A 23,127-nucleotide genomic window follows, 5' to 3' on the forward strand; every position below is an offset into this window, starting at 1 on the left:
TTTCAGTGGAGTGTAAGAGCGGAAACCAGATTGTAAAGGGCCGAGAAGAGAGTTATCTGAGAGATAGCGGATTAGACGAGAGTGGACCAAGTGTTCCAGGAGTTTAGAGATGAAGGGAAGATTAGAGACAGGTCTGTAGTTAGCAGAGCAGTTCTGGTCTAGGGATGTTTTTTAAGCAATGGATGTATGCTGGAGTGTTTAAATGAGGAGGGAAAGATACCAGATGAGTGAGAGAGATTAAATATTGTAGTTAGGCGAGTCGTGACAACCGGGAAAAGGGACTGAAGGAGATGTGAGGGAATAGGGTCACTGATGCAGGTAGTAGGGTGAGAAGATGCAAGGAGCCTGGAAATCTTTTCTTTGATTGAGGAGAGAGTGAAAAGTGTCAAAGAGTTGTTTATTATTGTTCTATAGTTCTGTGATAATGACGTTGAAGTAGGTTTGTTTGGAGAGGTGAAGGGCGGAGTTGTATGTTTTAAGCATAAACTTATAATGGATGAAATCTTCGCGCAGATAGTATTTTCTCCACTGATGTTCGGCGCACCTGGAACACAGCAGGAGAAGACGTGTTTGCAGCGTGTGCCAGGGTTGTCGCCATCTGTGTCTAATCATTTTATGTGTAGGAGGTGCAGCCACATCCAGGGCGCATTGCAGTGTTTCATTATAATATTTCAGTGCAGTCAGGACATGAGAGGGAGGAGATTGGGGCTGATGATGACTGCAAATTCTTCATAAGTTTCTGGGTGTTAATGGCACGTATATTTCTATAAGTGTGGAAAGTGGGGATGTCCTGAGTGGGGTGACAGTTCTTGACAGAGGATCAATGTCTGACCCTTTAACAAGCCTCGCGACCTGACTAGGGTCATTATCATTACCCATCTGTAGACAGCTGTTTCGGGGGTAGTAGCCCCTCATCAGTACAAAGCAGGGTACTGGTTGGATGAGTGAGATGCTAATAGTATCTTCCTCATAATAGATTTATTGGGGGGGTTCTGCTGAACTCTCCAGATTAGTTCCAACTATAGTTGAGCAAAAATATTTGCAGGACCCTGGTCTAGCTGCCACGTTGGATGTTGGTAGGCCCTACTTACCTCCTACTACCAGCAGGCATCCTCTTCTGATTAGTAAGCCACCACAACATCAAGCATGTGTCGCAACGCAACTTAACAATATCACAGGTCCCACTAGTCAGAAGAGGCCTTAGGGATATCTTAGGTAGGAGGTAGTTTGCAGGGCCCTACTCTGAGGGCCACGGACCTGGTCATGCAAATCCTTTTTTCTCATCTCTTTCCAACCTTTGGATGAGACCTAATCATCATGCAAAGCCTTGTTTGGCCCAGTGGCAGTGATGTCAAACTTCTGATCACACCCCGGGACTGACATAGGAATGAGGCGATCATTCATTGTCAGCTGAAAGAATCACAGTGACTGAGGAATGCTCCCGCACCGGCACGGGCAGCCCGATCACCTGAATAGGGGGCTTACACACCTCTCAATGTCAATACGTGCAGAATAGTTTCACTATATGGACAAAACAAATGTTTATTCTCGGCATATTTCCAAAGTTAACCCTTTCGTGTTCCCAGAACATAAACGGGGACAATCAATGGCGCCCCCTGGTGTGAAGTTCTTCTTTATTACAGGACAGCAAGATGAGCAAAAGTATTATTAAATCTAACACAGACTGTAAGATAAATTAGAGGTTACAATGGGGGCCAAATATACGGTTAATTGATATATTCTTATTCCTCAGTTCATAACGAGAGAATTTATACTGTGCGGTTCCACCCGTGCGCTTCAGATATCCTCGTCTCCTCCTCGTACGACCTTACCCTGAGGATCTGGAACCTGAAGACTGGAAAAAATGTCCTGAACCTTCAAGGTCATGAGGATCAGGTGACCTGATTTTTAGGGAAAAACATGCATGTGATCCTATAAATTTGGTTTAAATATTATGGAGACCATCGCTCGTCTATATGCAATTGATAGGCTAAATGTGTTTGTATCATGCATAAATTAAGAAATTGGAGATATTACCATTAATTTAAAGTTAAAGGTAGTCCCGTAAACAAGATCTATGACTATTTGTATGATCAGTGGGGATCTGACCCTTCTGATGATGAGAACGGGGTCACAATGTGTGAATGGAGCGGTAGTCAGCATGTGCGACCACTACTGCACTCACTGTTTATTCGAATGGTGGTCGCACATGCTCAGTACCTCTCCATTCTCACCTAGCATTTCGAGACCCTCGTCATTGGAATCTTTGAAGGTGTTAGTAGTTGGACCCCAAGGAATCAATCATCTAACATGTATCCTGTGGATTGGTAGTAAATGTAATTTATGGAATATCTACTTTAACTCCTTCCCTCTCCATGATGTACTACTGTGTTTCCTCCAAAATAAGACCTACCCCAAAAATAAGACCTACCCCAAAAATAAGACCTACCCCAAAAATAAGCCCTACTCTAAAAATAAGCCCTAGTTAGTCATGACCAGCATTTGGGTGAGAGGGGGGGACTGGTCAATTCCCCAGGGTCCCCACTCTTTTAGGGGCCCTCAGCGTTTCTATTCTGAGGTTAAAACTGCTTCAGAACCTTTGGTGACATCTCGGTCATGTGACCATGATGTCACCAAAGGTCCTTTAACTGTAGGAGTCTAGAGGAGCTGAAGAGGAGACAGACTGGTATGTACCATATGTGCATTGTGTGTATGTTTACATGTGTATGTGTGTGTATATACATGTGTGTGTATCTGTGTGTATATACAGGTGTGTGTGTATATACATGTGTGTGTATATACAGGTGTATGTGCAGTGTGTGTATATACAGGTGTGTGTATACAGGTGTATGTGCAGTGTGTGTGTATGTGTGTGTATATACAGGTGTATGTGCAGTGTGTGTATGTGTGTGTATATACAGGTGTATGTGCAATGTGTGTATGTGTGCGTATATACAGGTGTATGTGCTGTGTGTGTGTATATACAGGTGTATGTGCAGTGTGTGTATGTGTGTGTATATACAGGTGTATGTGCAGTGTGTGTATGTGTGTGTGTATATACAGGTGTATGTGCAGTGTGTGTATGTGTGTGTGTATATACAAGTGTATGTGCTGTGTGTGTATATATGCACGTGTATGAGTAGTGCATGTATGTGCAGTGTGTGTGTGCATATATAAAGGTGTATGTGCAGTGGGTATGCAGTGTGTGTATGTGCAGTGTGTGTGTGTGTGTGAATATGCAGTGTGTGTATGTGCAGTGTGTGTGTGTGAATATGCAGTGTGTGTATGTGCAGTGTGTGTGTGTGAATATGCAGTGTGTGTATGTGCAGTGTGTGTGTGAATATGCAGTGTGTGTATGTGCAGTGTGTGTGTGTGTGAATATGCAGTGTGTGTATGTGCAGTGTGTGTGTGTGAATATGCAGTGTGTGTATGTGCAGTGTGTGTGTGTGAATATGCAGTGTGTGTATGTGCAGTGTGTGTGTGTGAATATGCAGTGTGTGTATGTGCAGTATGTGTGTGTATATATACAGGTGTATGTGCAGTGAATATGCAGTGTGTGTATGTGCAGTGTGTGTGTGTGAATATGCAGTGTGTGTATGTGCAGTGTGTGTGTGTGTATGTGCAGTGTGTGTGTGTGAATATGCAGTGTGTGTGTGTGAATGTGCAGTGTGTGTATATATACAGGTGTATGTGCAGTGAATATGCAGTGTGTGTATGTGCAGTGTGTGTGTGTGAATATGCAGTGTGTATGTGCAGTGTGTGTGTGTGAATATGCAGTGTGTGTATGTGCAGTGTGTGTGTGTATATATACAGGTGTATGTGCAGTGAATATGCAGTGTGTGTATGTGCAGTGTGTGTGTGTGAATATGCAGTGTGTGTATGTGCAGTGTGTATATATACAGGTGTATGTGCAGTGGGTATGCAGTGTGTGTATGTGCAGTGGGTATGCAGTGTGTGTATGTGCAGTGTGTGTGTGTGAATATGCAGTGTGTGTATGTGCAGTGTGTGTGTGTATATATACAGGTGTATGTGCAGTGGGTATGCAGTGTGTGTATGTGCAGTGGGTATGCAGTGTGTGTATGTGCAGTGTGTGTGTGTATATATACAGGTATATGTGCAGTGAATATGCAGTGTGTGTATGTGCAGTGTGTGTGTGTGAATATGCAGTGTGTGTATGTGCAGTGTGTGTGTGTATATATACAGGTGTATGTGCAGTGAATATGCAGTGTGTGTATGTGCAGTGTGTGTGTGTGAATATGCAGTGTGTGTATGTGCAGTGTGTGTGTGTATATATACAGGTGTATGTGCAGTGAATATGCAGTGTGTATGCAGTGTGTGTATGTGCAGTGTGTGTGTGTGAATATGCAGTGTGTGTATGTGCAGTGTGTGTGTGTATATATACAGGTGTATGTGCAGTGGGTATGCAGTGTGTGTATGTGCAGTGGGTATGCAGTGTGTGTATGTGCAGTGTGTGTGTGTATATATACAGGTATATGTGCAGTGAATATGCAGTGTGTGTATGTGCAGTGTGTGTGTGTGTGTGAATATGCAGTGTGTGTATGTGCAGTGTGTGTGTGTATATATACAGGTGTATGTGCAGTGAATATGCAGTGTGTGTGTGTGAATATGCAGTGTGTGTATGTGCAGTGTGTGTGTGTGAATATGCAGTGTGTGTATGTGCAGTGTGTGTGTGTATATATACAGGTGTATGTGCAGTGAATATGCAGTGTGTGTATGTGCAGAGTGTGTGTGTGTGTGTGAATATGCAGTGTGTGTGACGCGCCCCCTGGGCCATGTTGTTAGGGATACCCGGAGCCGGATCAGATGGGGGTTGTAGTCTCCGAGTGGCTGTGACCCGGTCCGTGCCTAGGGTGTCAAACTCAGTGTGTGGCAGTCCTTATAGATGTTACTAGATGTTCTTTTGTGTCGACTACGCCACCCGTTGAATTGCGGTCAATACGGCCGCCGCTGCAGCAGGGTCCACTGAGGCTGGTGATGTGTGTGCAGCTTTGGGTAGTATAACCCCCAACGGGAGGGGTATAGCCTCAGGGGGTCAGCCGTGGAGGATGGTGGTTGTGAAGGTGCAGCAAGGAGACTCAGAGGCATAAAATGCAGTTCCAGGGTTTTACTTACTGGTGTTGCTCGGGTCACTGTGTACAGCAGTGACCACCCAAGCCGTGCTGCGTCCACCAGGTCCTGGACTCGGTCAACTCCCAGGCAACTCCGGAGTGTGGTCCTGAGCTCCCTTTCTGACTTGTCCTCCTCTCCGGCCTTCCCCACCAGGGATCCACCTAAGTCCGGCTCCCTCGGGCCTCCTGTTGGTAAACCCTTGTCTCTGGGTTCCCTGACCCTATTCTTGGTCTGCCTTCCGGGTGGATTTAGTGGGTGGTCGTGGCAGATCCTGCCCACGACCTCCGGTTCCTGGCTAAGGTGTGCTGTAGCCTCTGCCAGCTTGGGATCCGGTACCCTTTTGCCGACCCTTCACCCTTTTGTCCTTATTTTGGGGTCTTGGGGTCCCCTCTGCGCCTCTGGGTCTCTCTTCCTTCTCCTCTGCTCTGCTTCTCAGGCTCTCAGACAGACTGACGTCTCACAGACTGACTGACCGACAACTGACTGACCCTGATCTAAGATGGTGCCCACCTTATATTCTCCCTCTATGTGTGAGCTCAGGTGACCAGCACCCAATGAGCTCCTAGCTTTACCCAGGCTGCTCCCCCTATCTGCCCCTACACTACTGGGATGTTCCACCCCCCTCCCACTCCAGCCAGGAACAGACACTGTCGTACCTGCACATTTCTCTAGTGGGAGTACCATCGGTCTGTTCCTCGGAAATGGGATGTGTGTGGTGCATGCAGCCTACTAGCTCAGTTCCACACTCCATCCTTACCCGGGAGTGGAATATCACACCTCTGGGTTGAGGTGCAATACCCCTGTAGCAGCCGAATCCTCAGGGTGCTACATTCCCCCCTGGTAAATCACAGCACGTCCTCGGGCTGTAAAATATAAACATCCAAAACATACAATTTTTTTTCATAAACATAAACATAGAAAACATCATATATATATATCAGCAATAAACTTTTCATCTAAATAACATTCTTGTTTCTGGTTCCTCCGGTCACGGTGCAACTTGTGACCGGGTAAAGTGCGACAGTCTCTCTTGGAAGAAAACAGTTCCCTATAAAACCGGTAGGGGGCGCTTTAGGAAGCGCAACTATATACAAGGGAAATATGGCCGCTCTCAGTCCTCGGCCAGGTATTAGGGAGGATTGACCGCTCTCAGTCCTCGGTCAGTGGGAATAGGGACACACGGGTTTCAGTTCAATCTGCTGGTCCCAACGGGGACTATATTTTAACTAGAACAGTTCTTATACCCTGACGGGTAACTATGTACAGTCTCTCTCTACCGTACTTCAACGACGGCGTCCTCCTGCTCCTTCTTTAGATTCTTCAGACCCGTCCGGGTCCTCTTGCTCCTCCTCACACCGCAGCTCCTCCTCCGTCAGGCGATGCACATGGAGGGCGTAGGGTCCTTTGGCACACTTGTGCCGGGTGAAGGTGACCTCGTCCCCTACATACAGGTCACGACCTCTGTGTCCCTCCGGCAGATGGCTTTCTACGTCTCTGCGGGTCACAAAGACGTCGCAGGGGGTATGATGGTCTCTAATGAAGCCCCACCCATGCTGCATGTTAAATTTTATCACCGTCCCGGTGGAAGGGGGACCATGAGCTGCACGGGGATTCCTCCTGGTCCGGCTCTTCTGCTCCGCGCTCCTTATCTGCGCTTGCTGTTCCCGGACCCGCCTCTCTCTCCGCTCCCTCTCGAAGACCTCGAGCTGCTGCCGGCAGCACTCTGCACGCTCCGCTGCGGCCGCCCGAGTCTCCTGAGTGAACCCCATGAGGTCTTCTCCAGTGGGGTCCCACTTGAACTGTGCCTCCTCCAGCGGGGGCGAGGTCCTCCTTGCGGGCTTCGGAACCGGAATCAGGGGTTCATCTAGGGGTCTCTCTTTCCGGAGTCGGGGATGGTGAAACTCCGGTGGCCATATGAAGGGCTGCCCATCCGGGCACGTATGCTGGGCGAACAGGTCCTCACCCAGGTGCGGTACTTTAGGTGCTATGGGCGCTGTGGTGGTAGCGGCGCCCGGGTTGACCAGGCCTTGCGACCAGGCTTGGGGCACGCTAAAGGAAAAGGGCACCGTAAGAACGGCGGCGCCCGTGGTTACTCGGCCCTGCGGCCAGGCCGGTGGCTCCGCGGAGGTAGGGGGCGCTGTTGGTATTGCGGCGCTCGGAGGTACTAGGCCTTGCGACCAGGCCGGTGGTATTTCCTGCTTGGCCACGCTCGAGGTCGAGGCGTGTGACGTCACAGGGGTCGCGGCCGCGGTTTCCGGTTGAGGCCTAGTCGGCGGCGGTGACGATGCAGCGACGGGCACGGCAGGGGGAATTTCGGGCTCTGCGACGGGGAGCTGGGGCAGGCACGCGGTTTCCCGGCTCGGGGTAGAGACGTCCCCTTTACCTGCCTCCGTCCGTTCAGCTCCCTTCTCGGCGCCGTCTCCTGCCTTCATTCCTCCTGCGCCATCCTCAGAGGCGGTCTGTCTCCTCGTCTCGGGCGGCGTGCTCTGCTGACGGGTTCCGGTCTGCTGGGCCATCTCTCGGCTCCACTCCGCCAACGTCTCCCGCTGCACCCGGGCCATCCTCCGTGCGAGGCCCTCCAGCGCGGTCTGTGCACACTCCCGGTCTCGGGGGAGCTGTGCTAGGATCTCCAGCAGGCCTTCTGGAGTGGCGACCTGCAACAGGCTCCTGACCACTGGGTCGGTGCTGCCTGACTCTCCCTCCATCTCCGGGTAGGCTTTCTCTGGACTCCTCTCCAGACTTCTTGTCTCCGGGTGCGCTCTCTCCAGACTGCTCCAGGCGACACCCATCTTTGTTCTCTTGTTCTGTCTCCGCCCACATTGAGGGTGGTCCCGGGGCAACTTCAGTTCCAGAGGCAGTTCTCTCACGCTGATGGACACTTCCAGCATCACAGTCTCTGTTGGTGGGCGCGGTTTCCGCTTTTGGCGCCATTCTTCGACCTGGCCCACGATGGGAGGTGGCCTTTTGCCACCCTCTGGCACGCCCATAATGGCGTCCGCTCCCCCAAGGCGGGAAATCCTTGGAAATGGCGGAAAAAAGCTGCAAATGGCGGACAACCGGCGGGAAACGACCTGTGATGGGGTCCGTTGGCGGGGACCCTCCGGAATTGGCGGGAGACTTCTTTTTGAGGTAAATGCGATCTTTTCTTCAGGCACGCAGTACCCGGTTGTTGCGGGCACGTGATCCTGCCGACTGCGCCAAAGTTGACGCGCCCCCTGGGCCATGTTGTTAGGGATACCCGGAGCCGGATCAGATGGGGGTTGTAGTCTCCGAGTGGCTGTGACCCGGTCCGTGCCCAGGGTGTCAAACTCAGTGTGTGGCAGTCCTTATAGATGTTACTAGATGTTCTTTTGTGTCGACTACGCCACCCGTTGAATTGCGGTCAATACGGCCGCCGCTGCAGCAGGGTCCACTGAGGCTGGTGATGTGTGTGCAGCTTTGGGTAGTATAACCCCCAACGGGAGGGGTATAGCCTCAGGGGGTCAGCCGTGGAGGATGGTGGTTGTGAAGGTGCAGCAAGGAGACTCAGAGGCATAAAATGCAGTTCCAGGGTTTTACTTACTGGTGTTGCTCGGGTCACTGTGTACAGCAGTGACCACCCAAGCCGTGCTGCGTCCACCAGGTCCTGGACTCGGTCAACTCCCAGGCAACTCCGGAGTGTGGTCCTGAGCTCCCTTTCTGACTTGTCCTCCTCTCCGGCCTTCCCCACCAGGGATCCACCTAAGTCCGGCTCCCTCGGGCCTCCTGTTGGTAAACCCTTGTCTCTGGGTTCCCTGACCCTATTCTTGGTCTGCCTTCCGGGTGGATTTAGTGGGTGGTCGTGGCAGATCCTGCCCACGACCTCCGGTTCCTGGCTAAGGTGTGCTGTAGCCTCTGCCAGCTTGGGATCCGGTACCCTTTTGCCGACCCTTCACCCTTTTGTCCTTATTTTGGGATCTTGGGGTCCCCTCTGCGCCTCTGGGTCTCTCTTCCTTCTCCTCTGCTCTGCTTCTCAGGCTCTCAGACAGACTGACGTCTCACAGACTGACTGACCGACAACTGACTGACCCTGATCTAAGATGGTGCCCACCTTATATTCTCCCTCTATGTGTGAGCTCAGGTGACCAGCACCCAATGAGCTCCTAGCTTTACCCAGGCTGCTCCCCCTATCTGCCCCTACACTACTGGGATGTTCCACCCCCCTCCCACTCCAGCCAGGAACAGACACTGTCGTACCTGCACATTTCTCTAGTGGGAGTACCATCGGTCTGTTCCTCGGAAATGGGATGTGTGTGGTGCATGCAGCCTACTAGCTCAGTTCCACACTCCATCCTTACCCGGGAGTGGAATATCACACCTCTGGGTTGAGGTGCAATACTCCTGTAGCAGCCGAATCCTCAGGGTGCTACATGTGTATGTGCAGTGTGTGTGTGTATATATACAGGTGTATGTGCAGTGAATATGCAGTGTGTGTATGTGCAGTGGGTATGCAGTGTGTGTATGTGCAGTGTGTGTGTGAATATGCAGTGTGTGTATGTGCAGTGTGTGTGTGTATATATACAGGTGTATGTGCAGTGGGTATGCAGTGTGTGTATGTGCAGTGTGTGTGTGTATATATACAGGTGTATGTGCAGTGGGTATGCAGTGTGTGTATGTGCAGTGTGTGTGTGTATATATACAGGTGTATGTGCAGTGAATATGCAGTGTGTGTATGTGCAGTGTGTGTGTGTGAATATGCAGTGTGTGTATGTGCAGTGTGTGTGTGTGAATATGCAGTGTGTGTATGTGCAGTGTGTGTGTGTATATATACAGGTGTATGTGCAGTGGGTATGCAGTGTGTGTATGTGCAGTGTGTGTGTGTGTATATATACAGGTGTATGTGCAGTGGGTATGCAGTGTGTGTATGTGCAGTGTGTGTGTGTGAATATGCAGTGTGTGTATGTGCAGTGTGTGTGTGTGAATATGCAGTGTGTGTATGTGCAGTGTGTGTGTGTATATATACAGGTGTATGTGCAGTGAATATGCAGTGTGTGTATGTGCAGTGTGTGTGTGTATATATACAGGTGTATGTGCAGTGAATATGCAGTGTGTGTATGTTGATTTTGTGGTTCAAGAATAAATATGGATTGTTCATGGAAAAAATAAGACATCCCTTTAAATAAGCCCTAACCCATCTTTGGAAGCAGAAAACAATACAAGACCCTGTCTTATTTTCGGAGAACCCTTTTTTTTTCTTCAGCCATCATTTCTCTGCGACGCAGTTGCAGGGTGTCAATTGCTAAAGGCCCATGTCGCCACCATCTTGGTCCTCCTGTGAAGCTCAGGCTGGGCTCCGTAGTAAAGCTAGTTTTTCACTATACAGTGAGTACGGAAAGTATTCAGACCTCTTTACATTTTTCACTCTTTGTTTCATTGCAGCCATTTGGTAAATTCTAAAAAGTTCATTTTTTTCTCATTAAAGTACACTCTGCACCCCATCTTCACTGAAAAAACAGAAATGTAGAAATTTTTGCAAATTTATTAAAAAAGAAAAACTGAAATATCACATGGTCATAAGTATTCAGACCCTTTGCTCAGTATTGAGTAGAAGCCCCCTTTTGAGCTAGTACAGTCATGAGTCTTCTTGGGAATGATGCAACAAGTTTTTCTCACCTGGATTTGGGGATCCTCTGCCATTCTTCCTTGCAGATCCTCTCCAGTTCTGTCAGGTTGGATGGTGAACGTTGGTGGACAGCCATTTTCAGGTCTCTCCAGAGATGATCAATTGGGTTTAGGAAACAAAGAGTGAAAAATTTAAAGGGGTCTGAATACTTTCCGTACCCAGTGTATATTGGTATCCTGAAGTATTGCAGAATATAGTTCACATCATCAAATGATCACCTGTTCCATAGTCCCCAAAAAATACAGTGGAAAGTTTAAAAAAAAGAAAAAAAAGTTTTAAAAATCTAAAAAAATGTTGAAAAATCTAAACTTGAAAAAAAAGTAAAAATAAACTTAATGAAAAAAATATATAAACATAGAGTTGGTATTTCTGCGTCTGTAAATGTCCTATCAAAATATGGTGGACTATAGGGGTATATAATGGTGGAATCCCAGAGAACATTGAGCTTTTATCTACAGATCTTCTCTCTGGCGTGGAGTCCGGATGGAAAGCACTTGGCGACCTGTTGTAAAGATCAGCATATTCGTATATATGAGCCACGCGTTTCCACCAAGGCACAGCAGGTGAGATAGAGCGTGGCGATGGAGGCACAGCGCCGCAATGTCTATATACTACTTTTTCCTGCCGTAATAATGCGGTAATGTGACTGTCGCTCCTCATAGGAGGGTCCCGGACCTGAGGGTCCCCGCGGAGCTCGTATTCTCTGGGTGTGTGATGGCAAATATCTGCTTGTGTCCGGGTTTGACAGGTGAGGGCAGCCTGATGTATAAAGACCTGGACGTGGCGCAGATAACGTGACAGTGATTATGTGATTATTCACAGTCGAAGTGAACGGCAGCTGACTTTGCACAGTGCGCAGGATTTGTTGCAAGGTCCTATCGCTACCATCAGCATCGATGTGTCGCCTGCCACGCTTATCCCGTACTACGACCCGGACACTGGGCTCCTGCTGCTTACTGGGAAGGTGAGCCCACCCGCCATTACCTACAAAGAGTCAGTATGCCAACCAGGCACACCTGGCCGTGAGCCGCTATAGGGGTCCTGGCAGAGGTGGTCAACAAGCATCTCCTATTTATGCTCCTCCTTCGATTATATAGGCCCTGACTACTGTGGGAATAGGGGTATAGGCTCCTGACTACTGTGGGAATAGGGGTATAGGCTCCTGACTACTGTGGGAATAGGAGTATAGGCTCCTGACTACTGTGGGAATAGGGGTATAGTCTCCTGACTACTGTGGGAATAGGGGGGGTATAGGCCCTGGCTACTGTGGGAATAGGGGTATATGCTCCTGACTACTGTGGGAATAGGGGTATAGGCTCCTGACTACTGTGGGAATAGGGGGGGGGTATAGGCCCTGGCTACTGTGGGAATAGGGGGGGTATAGGCCATGACTACTGTGGGAATAGGGGGGGGGGTATAGGCTCCTGACTACTGTGGGAATAGGGGTATAGGCCCTGATTACTGTGGGCCCATCTGTGCTGGCTGCAGGGAGACTCTTATGTGCAGCTCCTTTTGCTATTATTTTACTAGCCTGCTTGTGCTGCTTCTTCTCTAGGGTGACACCAGAGTGTTCCTCTACGAGGTGGTGCCGGAATCCCCCTACTTCCTGGAATGTAATACCTTCATCCCCAATGATCCACATAAGGTGGGACCACGCATCCAGTGATATATTTGGTTCCCGCAGGTGGCATCTGTGTATAATGATGATCAGAATATTATTTTTGGGTATTTTACTCTAACGCCAGGGTTTCCAGTACCTGCGGAAGGTGGATTGCTCCGTGCCGGACGTGGAGATTCTGCGCGCCATTCGCCTCTGCTACAATTCGGTTGAGCCTGTGGCTTTCCGGGTGCCACGTGTTAAGGTGGGCACTGCTTTGTATTCGGTAGGTTAGTTATACCAGTGTGAATGAAGAGTCAGCTGCAGTGTTATTTTGCCTACACAGAAAGAATTCTTCCAGGATGATGTGTTCCCACCGTCCCGTGTCACCTGGGAGCCAGCACTGACTGCGGAGGAATGGCTGAGCGGTAAAGACAAGCAACAGCCGAGCATCAGCCTCTGTCCTCAGGGCATGATTCCTGGTAAGGGCCAGTAGTAATCCACGTGTATCTGTCCGCAGAGGTGAGGCTGGACCAGCGCTAATGACCTCTCTCTCACCCTATGGGATTTATATGTGATATAACCATATATAGAACGAGCGAAGTCCCCTATGGGGACTAAAGAAAAAAATACAGTAAAAAGTAATAAAGTTTGTAATAATGCAAAAAAAAATTAGTTCTCTCCCCCCTTCCTTATTCCTGTCCAAAAATTAATTAACAAAATAAACACATTCAGTATCACTAATAGTTCAATAAATGAAAATATTTCATTATATTTAACCCATAAATTATGGATAAAAATGGAAATAATAAATATGGTGAGTTTTATGATCGCAATGCAATAAAACGATCAAATTACCATATAGTACCGATAAAACTACAGCTCTCCGTGCAAAAAAAATAAGCCGTCACTCCATTGACTGAAAATGCAAATTGGCGACAATATATATAATTATCAAGACACCCTCAATAAAGGAGTGGTTCTGCAGGTGGGGACCACAGACAACATCTCAGTACCAATGCTTTCTGGCTGATGTTTTGGTCCCTTTTGAATGTTGGTTCTGCTTTCACACTCGTGGTAGCATGAGACGGACTCTACAACCCACAGAAGTTGCTTAGGTAGTGCAGCTCATCCAGGATGGCACATCAATGCGAGCTGTTGCAAGAAGGTTTGCTTTGTCTGTCAGCGTAGTGTCTAGAGGCTGGAGGCGCTACCAGGAGACAGGCCAGTACATCAGGAGACGTGGAGGGGCCGTAGGAGAGCAACAACCCAGCAGCCGGACCGCTACCTCCACCTTTGTGCAAGGAGGAACAGGAGCAGCACTGCCAGAGCCCTGCAAAATGACCTCCAGCAGGCCACAAATGTACATGTGTCTGTACAAACGGTTAGAAACCGACTCCATGAGGGTGGTATGAAGGCCCGACTACCACAGATGGGGGTTGTGCTCACAGCCCAACACTGTGCAGGACGCTTGGCATTTGCCACAGAACACCAGGATCGGCAAAGTCGCCACTGGCGCCCTGTGCTCTTCACAGATGAAAGCAGGTTCACACTGAGCACATGTGACAGACGTGACAGAGTCTGGAGACGCCGTGGAGAGCGATCTGCTGCCTGCAACATTCTTCAGCATGACCGGTTTGGCAGTGGGTCAGTAATGGTGTGGGGTGGCATTTCTTTGGAGGGCCGCACAGCCCTACATGTGCTCGCTAGAGGTAACCTGACTGCCATTAGGTACTGAGATGAGATCCTCAGACCCCTTGTGAGACCATGTGCTGGTGCGGTTGGCCCTGGGTTCCTCCTAATGCAGGACAATGCCAGACCTCATGTGGCTGGAGTGTGTCAGCAGTTCCTGCAAGATGAAGGCATTGAAGCTATGGACTGGCCCGCCCATTCCCCAGACCTGAATCCGATTGAGCACATCTGGGACATCATGTCTCGCTCCATCCACCAACGTCACGTTGCACCACAGACTGTCCAGGAGTTGGCGGATGCTTTAGTCCAGGTCTGGGAGGAGATCCCACAGGAGACCATCCGCAACCTCATCAGGAGCATGCCCAGGCGTTGTAGGGAGGTCACACAGGGACGTGGAGGCCACACACAATACTGAGCCTCATCAGGAGCATACCCAGGCGTTGTAGGGAGGTCATACAGGCACGTGGAGGCCACACACAATACTGAGCCTCATCAGGAGCATGCCCAGGCGTTGTAGGGAGGTCATATAGGGACGTGGAGGCCACACACAATACTGAGCCTCATCAGGAGCATGCCCAGGCGTTGTAGGGAGGTCATACAGGCACGTGGAGGCCACACACAATACTGAGCCTCATCAGGAGCATGCCCAGGCGTTGTAGGGAGGTCATATAGGGACGTGGAGGCCACACACAATACTGAGCCTCATCAGGAGCATGCCCAGGCGTTGTAGGGAGGTCATACAGGCACGTGGAGGCCACACACAATACTGAGCCTCATCAGGAGCATGCCCAGGCGTTGTAGGGAGGTCATACAGGGACGTGGAGGCCACACACAATACTGAGCCTCATCAGGAGCATACCCAGGCGTTGTAGGGAGGTCATACAGGCACGTGGAGGCCACACACAATACTGAGCCTCATCAGGAGCATGCCCAGGCGTTGTAGGGAGGTCATACAGGCAGGTGGAGGCCACACACAATACTGAGCCTCATTTTGACATGTTTTAAGGTCATTACATCAAAGTTGGATCAGCCTGTAGTGTGTTTTTCCACTTTAATTTTGGGGTGACTCCAAATCCAGGCCTCCATTGGTTAATACATTTGATTTCCATTGATGATTTTTGTGTGATTTTGTTGTCAGCACATTCAACTCTGTACAGAACAAAGTATTCAATGAGAATATTTCATTCATTCAGATCTAGGAGGTGTTATTTCAGTGTTCCCTTTATTTTTTTGAGCAGTGTATATACTTGTATATATGATATACTTGTGTTTTTTTAAGATAAAAAAACAACTATGCAAGTTTGGTGTCACTGTAATTCTACTGATCTGAATAATGCTATTACCAGGTAATTTTTTTCCCACACAACAGAGGACATAAATACCATTCTCCAAAAGCAATTGCGGAATTGCATCTTTTTTGGGGGGAGGGGAGGTTCCACTTTTTCATTATAAGGTAACATGAATGGTGTCAATCAAAACTACAACTGGTCACACAAGAAAACAAGTCCTCATATGTCTATGTGGACAAAAAAATAAGTTATGCCTGTTGGAAGAAGGGAAGCAGGAAAAAAAAGGATGCAAAAATGAAAAATGGCTGTGTTTTTAAAGCGTTAAAATTGTTTTTGTTTTTTTTTCCCTTCCCTGCAGTGAGCCAAGCTCCTAAGGAAGCACCGAGCAAGAAGTTTGTGCCGGCTGCTGTGTACCTTCAAGAGAAGACAGATGAGCAGAAGAAGGAGGAGGTTAGATCTGCGGCCCGACCCTCGTTTTATGTTGTACCCCAATCACTTAATAAGAGCGGGGGGTGTAACTAGTGACCCATTTGGAGAACGAAAGGATTAAAATTCAGCTCGCCAGATCCTTTTCTCCACCGATATTAATCGGGGGGGAGTCAGGATATCAGGCTGTCAGCTGACCCTGCTGATATCCGCAGGTTTGGGCCACAGTGTATAGGGGTAGACAGTATAGAGTGGTGGAAGTACAAAACCAGTAGGGTGCTGCTTCTTTAGGCTCTGGCATACAACAGTCTGATGCTTGCCAATGCCAGGACCTTGTGTGTCGGGTACTACTTTAGGCCTTGCGTTATCCGACTGTGGCCTGTCACCAAGTTGTCAGCAGATATGGCAGCCAAGCTAAGTCTTCTAGTGCAGCGGAAAATCGCTAATGACGATTAATCCGTATACATGTTCTTTATATTTCTCAGCTTCTGAGTGCAATGGTGGCAAAACTGGGGAACCGGGACGACCCTCTGCCCCAGGACGCATTTGAAGGCGTTGACGAGGACGAGTGGGTGAGTAGCAAAGACTGTGAATATCACAGATATATCTCTGTGTTCTCGGTCTCACACAGAATGAGAAAAGTTCTGGTTGATTTGCTGGAATCCATTTCTACTCCGGGGTTCAGCCGAGGACAAGATTCATCAGATAATCCATGCTGTGGGTTTGACCGTCCTCAGAGACTCCAAAATTGTAGGTTCTCCTTTCCCTTAGCCCAGGGTGAGCCTACACGTGGATACAGAGCGCGCAGGGAGATACTTCCATCATTGGGATTACAGTCACCAGACTCTGCTTGTATTGTTTCCATGTCACAGGCAGTTGCCTCCGATCAGAACTGGGAATATTTATGTTCATTAGTACAGAACGGCATTGCACTTGCTCAACCTGCGCTCCATTCATTCTCATTGTGGCTGTGGAGCGCTTTTTCTGGCAGCCCCATAGAGAATGAATGGAGCAGTGGTCGGGCATCTGCTGGAGCCAGAGAGCTGCGGAAGTTTCTATTAAGTGTTTTATTTCACTCTTGAGCTGTAATCACAGCTACACTGCTTGGTACTGCTGTATAATGTCCTCAGCTTTCTAGTGTTTTATCTCACCCCATTGTTGGATTCACAGCTACACTGCTTGGTACTGCTGTATAATGTCCTCAGCTTTCTAGTGTTTTATCTCACCCCAGTGTTGGATTCACAGCTACACTGCTTAGTACGGCTGTATAATGTCCTCTATTGAGGTCATATAATGGCCAGAGATAGTGTTATTCCTCATGTACACACATAGGACAGCTTATTCTGAAAAGTCACTTGAAACAGAGAGGTACTTTTTAAAATCAGTTACTCCGTACTAACAGAACCCAATCTGTTACTAAGGAGCGACTGAAAAGTTGGTGTCTTTTTTTTTTAAAGGCAAAATGCTCTCCATACACATTTTTTGGGTAAAATGCTTCCAGACCATCCCCATGGAGGAGCCCTCAGTGTCTCTTGCTGCAGATGTTAAAATAATAATTATACAGAATGATTAATCAGGGGGTAATGCGTCCCGGCCATACCCTGCACACGTGCTGCACACCTGGTCGGAATATGTCCACATGTTGGCGCGTCCCTCTTCATACACACACCGGGCTCTGCACAAAACGCTCTTTGTTCTCCTTACAAGTCTGCATTTTGTCTCTTTCAGGATTAGCGGTGACCTCCGGTAACCCCAGCGGCCTGCTCACCCCTCACCTCTCTCCCATGTAACTGGAAATGTCTTGGCAAAAGTTCTGCTTCTGATACATTCCGATCCCAGGGAAAATAAACTCAGGCCAATTGTTTACACACTTCCAGCATTCCTGGCCCACCGGAAAACTGGAGCATTGCCCACCGTGGGGGCCACCACAGCATGGACACTGGGCACACTGGCATCCCCTGCCTTCTGGCACTGGGCACACTGGCATCCCTTGCCTTCTGGCACTGGGCACGCTGGCATCCCATGCCTTCTGACACTGGGCACACTGGCATCCCCTGCCTTCTGACACTGGGCACACTGGCATCCCCTGCCTTCTGGCACTGGGCACACTGGCATCCCCTGCCTTCTGGCACTGGGCACGCTGGCATCCCCTGCCTTCTGGCACTGGGCACACTGGCATCCCCTGCCTTCTGGTGCCATTTTTAGTCTACCTGCGTATTGTGTGTATGATCTGCAGTATATTGTGATGTTTACAATATGGCGGTGTATTTCTCGACTGCATGAGTTTACTCTAGTGACTTCCTTGCTTAGCCAGTATCGATCAGGGGAACTGGTCTAATGAGATGCCCGGGTCATTCCTTGTCTAATGTTTACCTGCCATGTAGAAGCCATATATTTTACTAACACAGGGACCACTTGTGGCACTGCCAAATGTGCCCTGCAGAGCGGGGTCTGCCTTATACTTCTAATAAAACTCTCAAAACATCTCGTGTCCATCTCTTGTCTCGGCTTTAAATAGATGAGATGATAAGAAATATCTGCTGCAGATGAACTTTCTGCAACGTCTGGCTTACCTGATATTCCGAGTCATGTGCCAAGGCTCATTAACAGGGTTTTTTGATTTCGGAAACCCCTGTCCACCAGCTGCAACTTCCTTTTTATAAAAAAAAAAAAAAGACCTGTATTCACCATACCCAGGTCCAACACTAGTCTCTGCCGCTGCTCCCAGAGTCTGTTATTGTCATGTATACATCATTGTGCTTAGCGGCTCTTAGTTGACACTGTGAGCCGCTGAGGTCACGGACTGGCTGCAGCGCTGTACGCATGACGTCAGCACTGCAGATAATAACAGTGGTCGAGCAGTGGCACAGGACCTAGGGAGGGTGAGTAAGGCATGTTTTTTCTTTAAACCAACTACAACCGTAGGATAGAGGTTTTCCGAAACCATCAAACCCCTCTCAGTGCTAGCTTCACAGGTTGCACTTTTTCACACATAAAATGTATATTTCTGTTGCGGAAATTCACCTTTTTCCTATGGATTTTACTCAGTCATTTTACTGGGAACTCTGAAATCTGCAGGTAAATCTGCTGCTGGCCTGCCGTTGTTTGTTGATTTTTATTTTTTTTTAGTATGTTTTCCACAACAAAAATTTCCATAAAACTCATGAATAAGTGCAGAAAAAAAGTGTGCATTTTTGTTGCAGAAACTAAATGGATTTCAGTTTAAAAATCTGCATGCAAAATCTGCAACGTGTGAACCTAGCCTAAAGTGTGGGATGCTGACTTATAGGGTAACGACCACCAGTCGGTTGCATGTGAGAACCTTTTCTTGCTGGAAGAGAGTTAATTTGCATACCTTATGTTAATTAGCTTTTATTTTGACCGTGAAGGACGCCTATGGGTGGTGGAATGGATTGAAAGCAGGTAGCTTGGAGGGTAAGTATATAGTCTGGTCTGGGGTCTGAATTTACTTAGGGGGTCTTTTATATTAGTCACACCTATGCATAGTAATATCAGTTTTGTAATAAACCCGACCCTGAGGAGCTAAGCCCACCCCATACCAGGCAGATACCCACTGTGTTATACAGCCAGTGCCTCCCTCTAACAGCAGCAACCAGAGCTAGCTCTGAACTCTGCTGTCAATCACTGACTGCGGCATGAAAATGGTCTAGTTGCCCCTGTCGCTGCCAACCACTTCTGCCTATAAAGCCTCCAGCAAGGCTTCAAAGGAGATCACAATTTCACTATATACTGCAGTATAGAATGATCGCAAGTTCTAGTCCCCATGGGGGGGCTAAAATATAAATGCAAAATTAAATAAAAAAAATATTAAAAAATATATAAAAATTTTGAATTCTCCTCTGCCTTATTAAAGCATAAAGAAATGAAAAAATAAACATATTTGGTATCGTTGCGTCCATCAAAGTCCAATCTATCAATACTCCAAATTAATTACAGACTGTATTAATTCGCGCTTAGGTAGTGAGACGAACTCAAAGTTCAAGATAAAAAGGTCGTTCTTTATTTAGGATCATAAAATTTTATAAAATGTTAAAAGGATATAAATAGTAAAAGTTCAGTACACAAGTTAGGGTGCATATATGGGGGAGATTAGCTTTGAGGGGATATAGCGGTTCAGGTCTTGATAGGAGAGGGTCGTTGATTTGTTCAGAGGTTAGGTTGTTTAGATTCTCATATGGAGAGCACCCGTCTATATAGAATTAGGATTTAATAGTTACCTGGTATGATTGGTCAGTATAGTGGATGTGGACAGAGTGTTCCGTCTTAGGATTCCTGGAGTTGGACTCTATAATACAGAGCAGAGATTAGTTTCACCCGTGGCTTGGGGGGTCTGGTAGATAGTGGTGACCTTGGTACCTGTATAATGTGGTGCGATAGGGGTCCTGGTCCAAGGTTGTTAGGTTGGTGGCAGGGGATTCACCTGCTCAGCGACCTTGCTTCAATAGTGATTGTGCCTTTGAAGGATAACAGGGTGTATACAGGTGGGAGGGTTGGATGATGTTTTACCTGTGGCGTGTCCGGGTGGAGTCTAGCTTGTTCCGTTAGAGGGGGCAGGTATCTTTGTTGTAAGAGTATCCCCAGGGGTCTTGGGTACTACTTCAGGTGTACCTGCTTGTAGAGGTATAATAAGGTTTTTTAGGGCAAATTCGGACTTTGGGAGGAACTAGTTAAATTATATAGAGGTAGTGTTACCTGTGAGTGGTCTGGTAGGGTCCTGGTGGCACAGTTTGATGTGCTACAGGGTCTTGTGGTCTGGCAGGGTGCCTGGTATAGGGAGAACACGGAGATAGGTAGCGGAGCCCTTAGGGTTTTGGCAGTCGCCCCTGATAGGTGCAGAGTCCGGAGCTAAATCACCGTTCTGGAAGTGCATATAATTGGTGGTCGGTGGGAGGTCCGGCTGTGGTGCCTCGGAGAGGTAGCACAGCGCGCGGTGTACTTACAATTGGTAGCGGTCTGATAGGGAGCCATCGGTCCAAGATATGCTTACAGTCCTGGGAGGCGAGCGGGTGATTCCTGTAGCCGGAGCGAGAGCGGAGTCCCGCCCGGTGACTGCCGCTGGTTCGCGAGTTCCGGGTAGGGTGAGTGCACGCTTCCTGCAGAAAGCGCGCGAGGACCTGTGTGACGTGATATCACGTGACACACGAGGTACGGAGGCCTGTTTGCGCTTGCTAGGCTGGGATAGGACAATTTCCAACGCGTTTCGAAAGTCACAGCTTTCTTCCTCAGGGATAGTCCTATCCAGCAGTGTGATGCCTTTATATACCCTATGGGGGTATGGTCCTACTAAGTGCTTGTCAGCCATAAACCACCCAAACCCCCCCACAACAGGGAACCCAAACCCCATTAACGACCCAAAATAGATTCGCACCACTAAGCGACACCCCTGAGGTGCTTGAGAACCCATTAACCCCTCTATCCCCAACAGGGAATAACTCCCCTTTACCTATCAGAAAAACTCCCCCCTCCCTACCACCACAAACCCCACCCGAAACTACCACACCGCGTCCCTTAGTAAGGAAACACACCAGCAATGTGAATTTTTTTCAGAGGGCCACCAGAAAAAACGCAAAAGGGGCTGCAGGGGAGGGAAACTCGCCCAAAAGAAAAAGAATAAACCAAAGGAGATGAACAATACTCAATCTATATTTAATCTAAGCCAACACAAATTAACACATAGTGAGACCACCCTACTAGCGAAAGGTTTAAAATATGCACCATCAACCAAATTAGATAAATTCCAGGCATTCATAGGTATAAAAAAATTTATGAGACAACTAGCCCTTAAAAAGTACTACGCCAAAAAGGAGGACGAAACCCGATTAGTGACAGTGGCAAACTCAACAACTAACCTGCCAACACCTCTATGTAACGGGTCTGGGAGGCGGAACCTCTGAGCTACTATACAAGGGGGCGGTCCTTGTAAGGGAGCGGGTGGCGACCAGGGAAGACGGGCAGGAGGTCACAGCAGGTGACCGGGACAGTCTCTGAGTGAACGGGCTGGAGGTCACGGCAAGTGACCGGGGCAGTCTCTGAATGAACGGGCAGATGGTCACGGCAAGTGACCGGGGCAGTCTCTGGATGAACGGGCAGATGGTCACGGCAAGTGACCGGGGCAGTCTCTGGATGAACGGGCAGATGGTCACGGCAAGTGACCGGGGCAGTCTCTAGGTAAAGGGTTGGTACGACCTGTGGCGGCTGATGATAGACGTGAGCTCCCAGGTGAGCAGGCGAGAGTCTCTGGATAATCGGGTGGTCACAGCATGTGACGGCGGAGCCTCCAGGAAGACCAACAGACAGGTAGCAGATGAGCGCTCCCAGGTGAGCGGGCAACAGTCTCTGGAATAGCAGGTGGTCACAGCACGTGACGGCGGAGCCTCCAGGTAGGCAAGCAGACAGGTAGCGGAGGAGCGCTCCCAGGTGAGCGGGCAGAAGTCTCTGGACAGGCGGGTGGTCACAGCACGTGACGGCAGAGCCTCCAGGTAGGCTAGCAGACAGGCAGCAGATGAGCGCTCCCAGGTGAGCGAGCAGGAGTCACTGGACAGGCAGGTGGTCACAGCACGTGACGGCGGAGCCTCCAGGTAGACTAGCAGGCAGGTAGCTGGTGTGTGCTCCCAGGTGAGCGGGCAAGCTGGTCCATAGACAGACTGACAGGAGTTGGAAGGCAGACCTTCGGACCTCAGGCAAGCAGGCAGGTGGCTGATGTGCGCTCCCAGGTGAGCGGGCAGGCTGGTCCTTAGACAGACTGACAGGAGTAGTAAGGCAGACCGTCGGACCTCAGACTAGCAGGCAGGTAGCAGATAATCAGGCAGGAATCTGGCAGGTAACTGGCAACGGGACCTGAGGGCTGAAGCAGAGTAGAACAGTGCAACAACATTGCTCGGGCACCTCCATTTTGGAGGAGGTGCCTTATATATGGTGAAGTCCTCCGGCCATTGGCCGGGGACTCCTTAGGATGGCGCGCGCGGCCCCTTTAAGAGGGAGGGAGAGCGCGCGCCCTAAGCACAGTGGCCGGGAAGGAGCGCGCGCTGCCAGCAGAGCGGGAGGAGGACGCCGGGCACGGAGCAGGGAGGTGAGGGGAACAGCGTCCCTGCCTGGCAGAGGGCAGGGACGCCGGCGCTACAGTACCCCCCCCTTTAGGCCCCCCCTTTTTTAGGCCAGACAGAAATTTAGCAAGGATAAGAGGGGCATGGATGTTCTCCCGGGGCTCCCACGTTCTCTCCTCAGGACCAAACCCCTTCCAATCTACTAGAAAAAAGGTCTTTCCTCTTACCCTTTTGGTGGCAAGAATGTTCTCTACCTCAAACTCGTCCTCAGCAGAAACCGGAGCAGGA

The 23,127-nt window shown here is 49.1% G+C and overlaps 1 protein-coding gene across 2 annotated transcripts in view; it reads left to right on the plus strand.

Annotated features, from left to right (window-relative positions):
• Nucleotides 1–23,127, plus strand: part of PAM16 (presequence translocase associated motor 16) — a 138,046-nt gene that overhangs the window by 99,641 nt on the left and 15,278 nt on the right. The window contains exons 19-28 of one of the 2 annotated variants that reach the window (XM_073648244.1): nt 1,754–1,896; nt 11,230–11,334; nt 11,434–11,519; nt 11,594–11,735; nt 12,327–12,416; nt 12,517–12,633; nt 12,715–12,850; nt 15,708–15,799; nt 16,261–16,347; nt 17,504–18,259. In XM_073648244.1, the coding sequence (XP_073504345.1) occupies nt 1,754–1,896; nt 11,230–11,334; nt 11,434–11,519; nt 11,594–11,735; nt 12,327–12,416; nt 12,517–12,633; nt 12,715–12,850; nt 15,708–15,799; nt 16,261–16,347; nt 17,504–17,509 (1,004 nt within the window). In that variant the 3' untranslated portion in view covers nt 17,510–18,259. Of the gene's footprint in view, nt 1–1,753; nt 1,897–11,229; nt 11,335–11,433; nt 11,520–11,593; nt 11,736–12,326; nt 12,417–12,516; nt 12,634–12,714; nt 12,851–15,707; nt 15,800–16,260; nt 16,348–17,503; nt 18,260–23,127 lie in introns of those variants that run through there. The other variant, XM_073648246.1, reaches the window with a different exon arrangement.

Source organism: Phyllobates terribilis, unplaced genomic scaffold (assembly GCF_046119375.1).
Source record: "Phyllobates terribilis strain yellow unplaced genomic scaffold, ASM4611937v1 Scaffold_9__5_contigs__length_417890890, whole genome shotgun sequence".
Lineage (NCBI taxonomy): Eukaryota > Metazoa > Chordata > Amphibia > Anura > Dendrobatidae > Phyllobates > Phyllobates terribilis.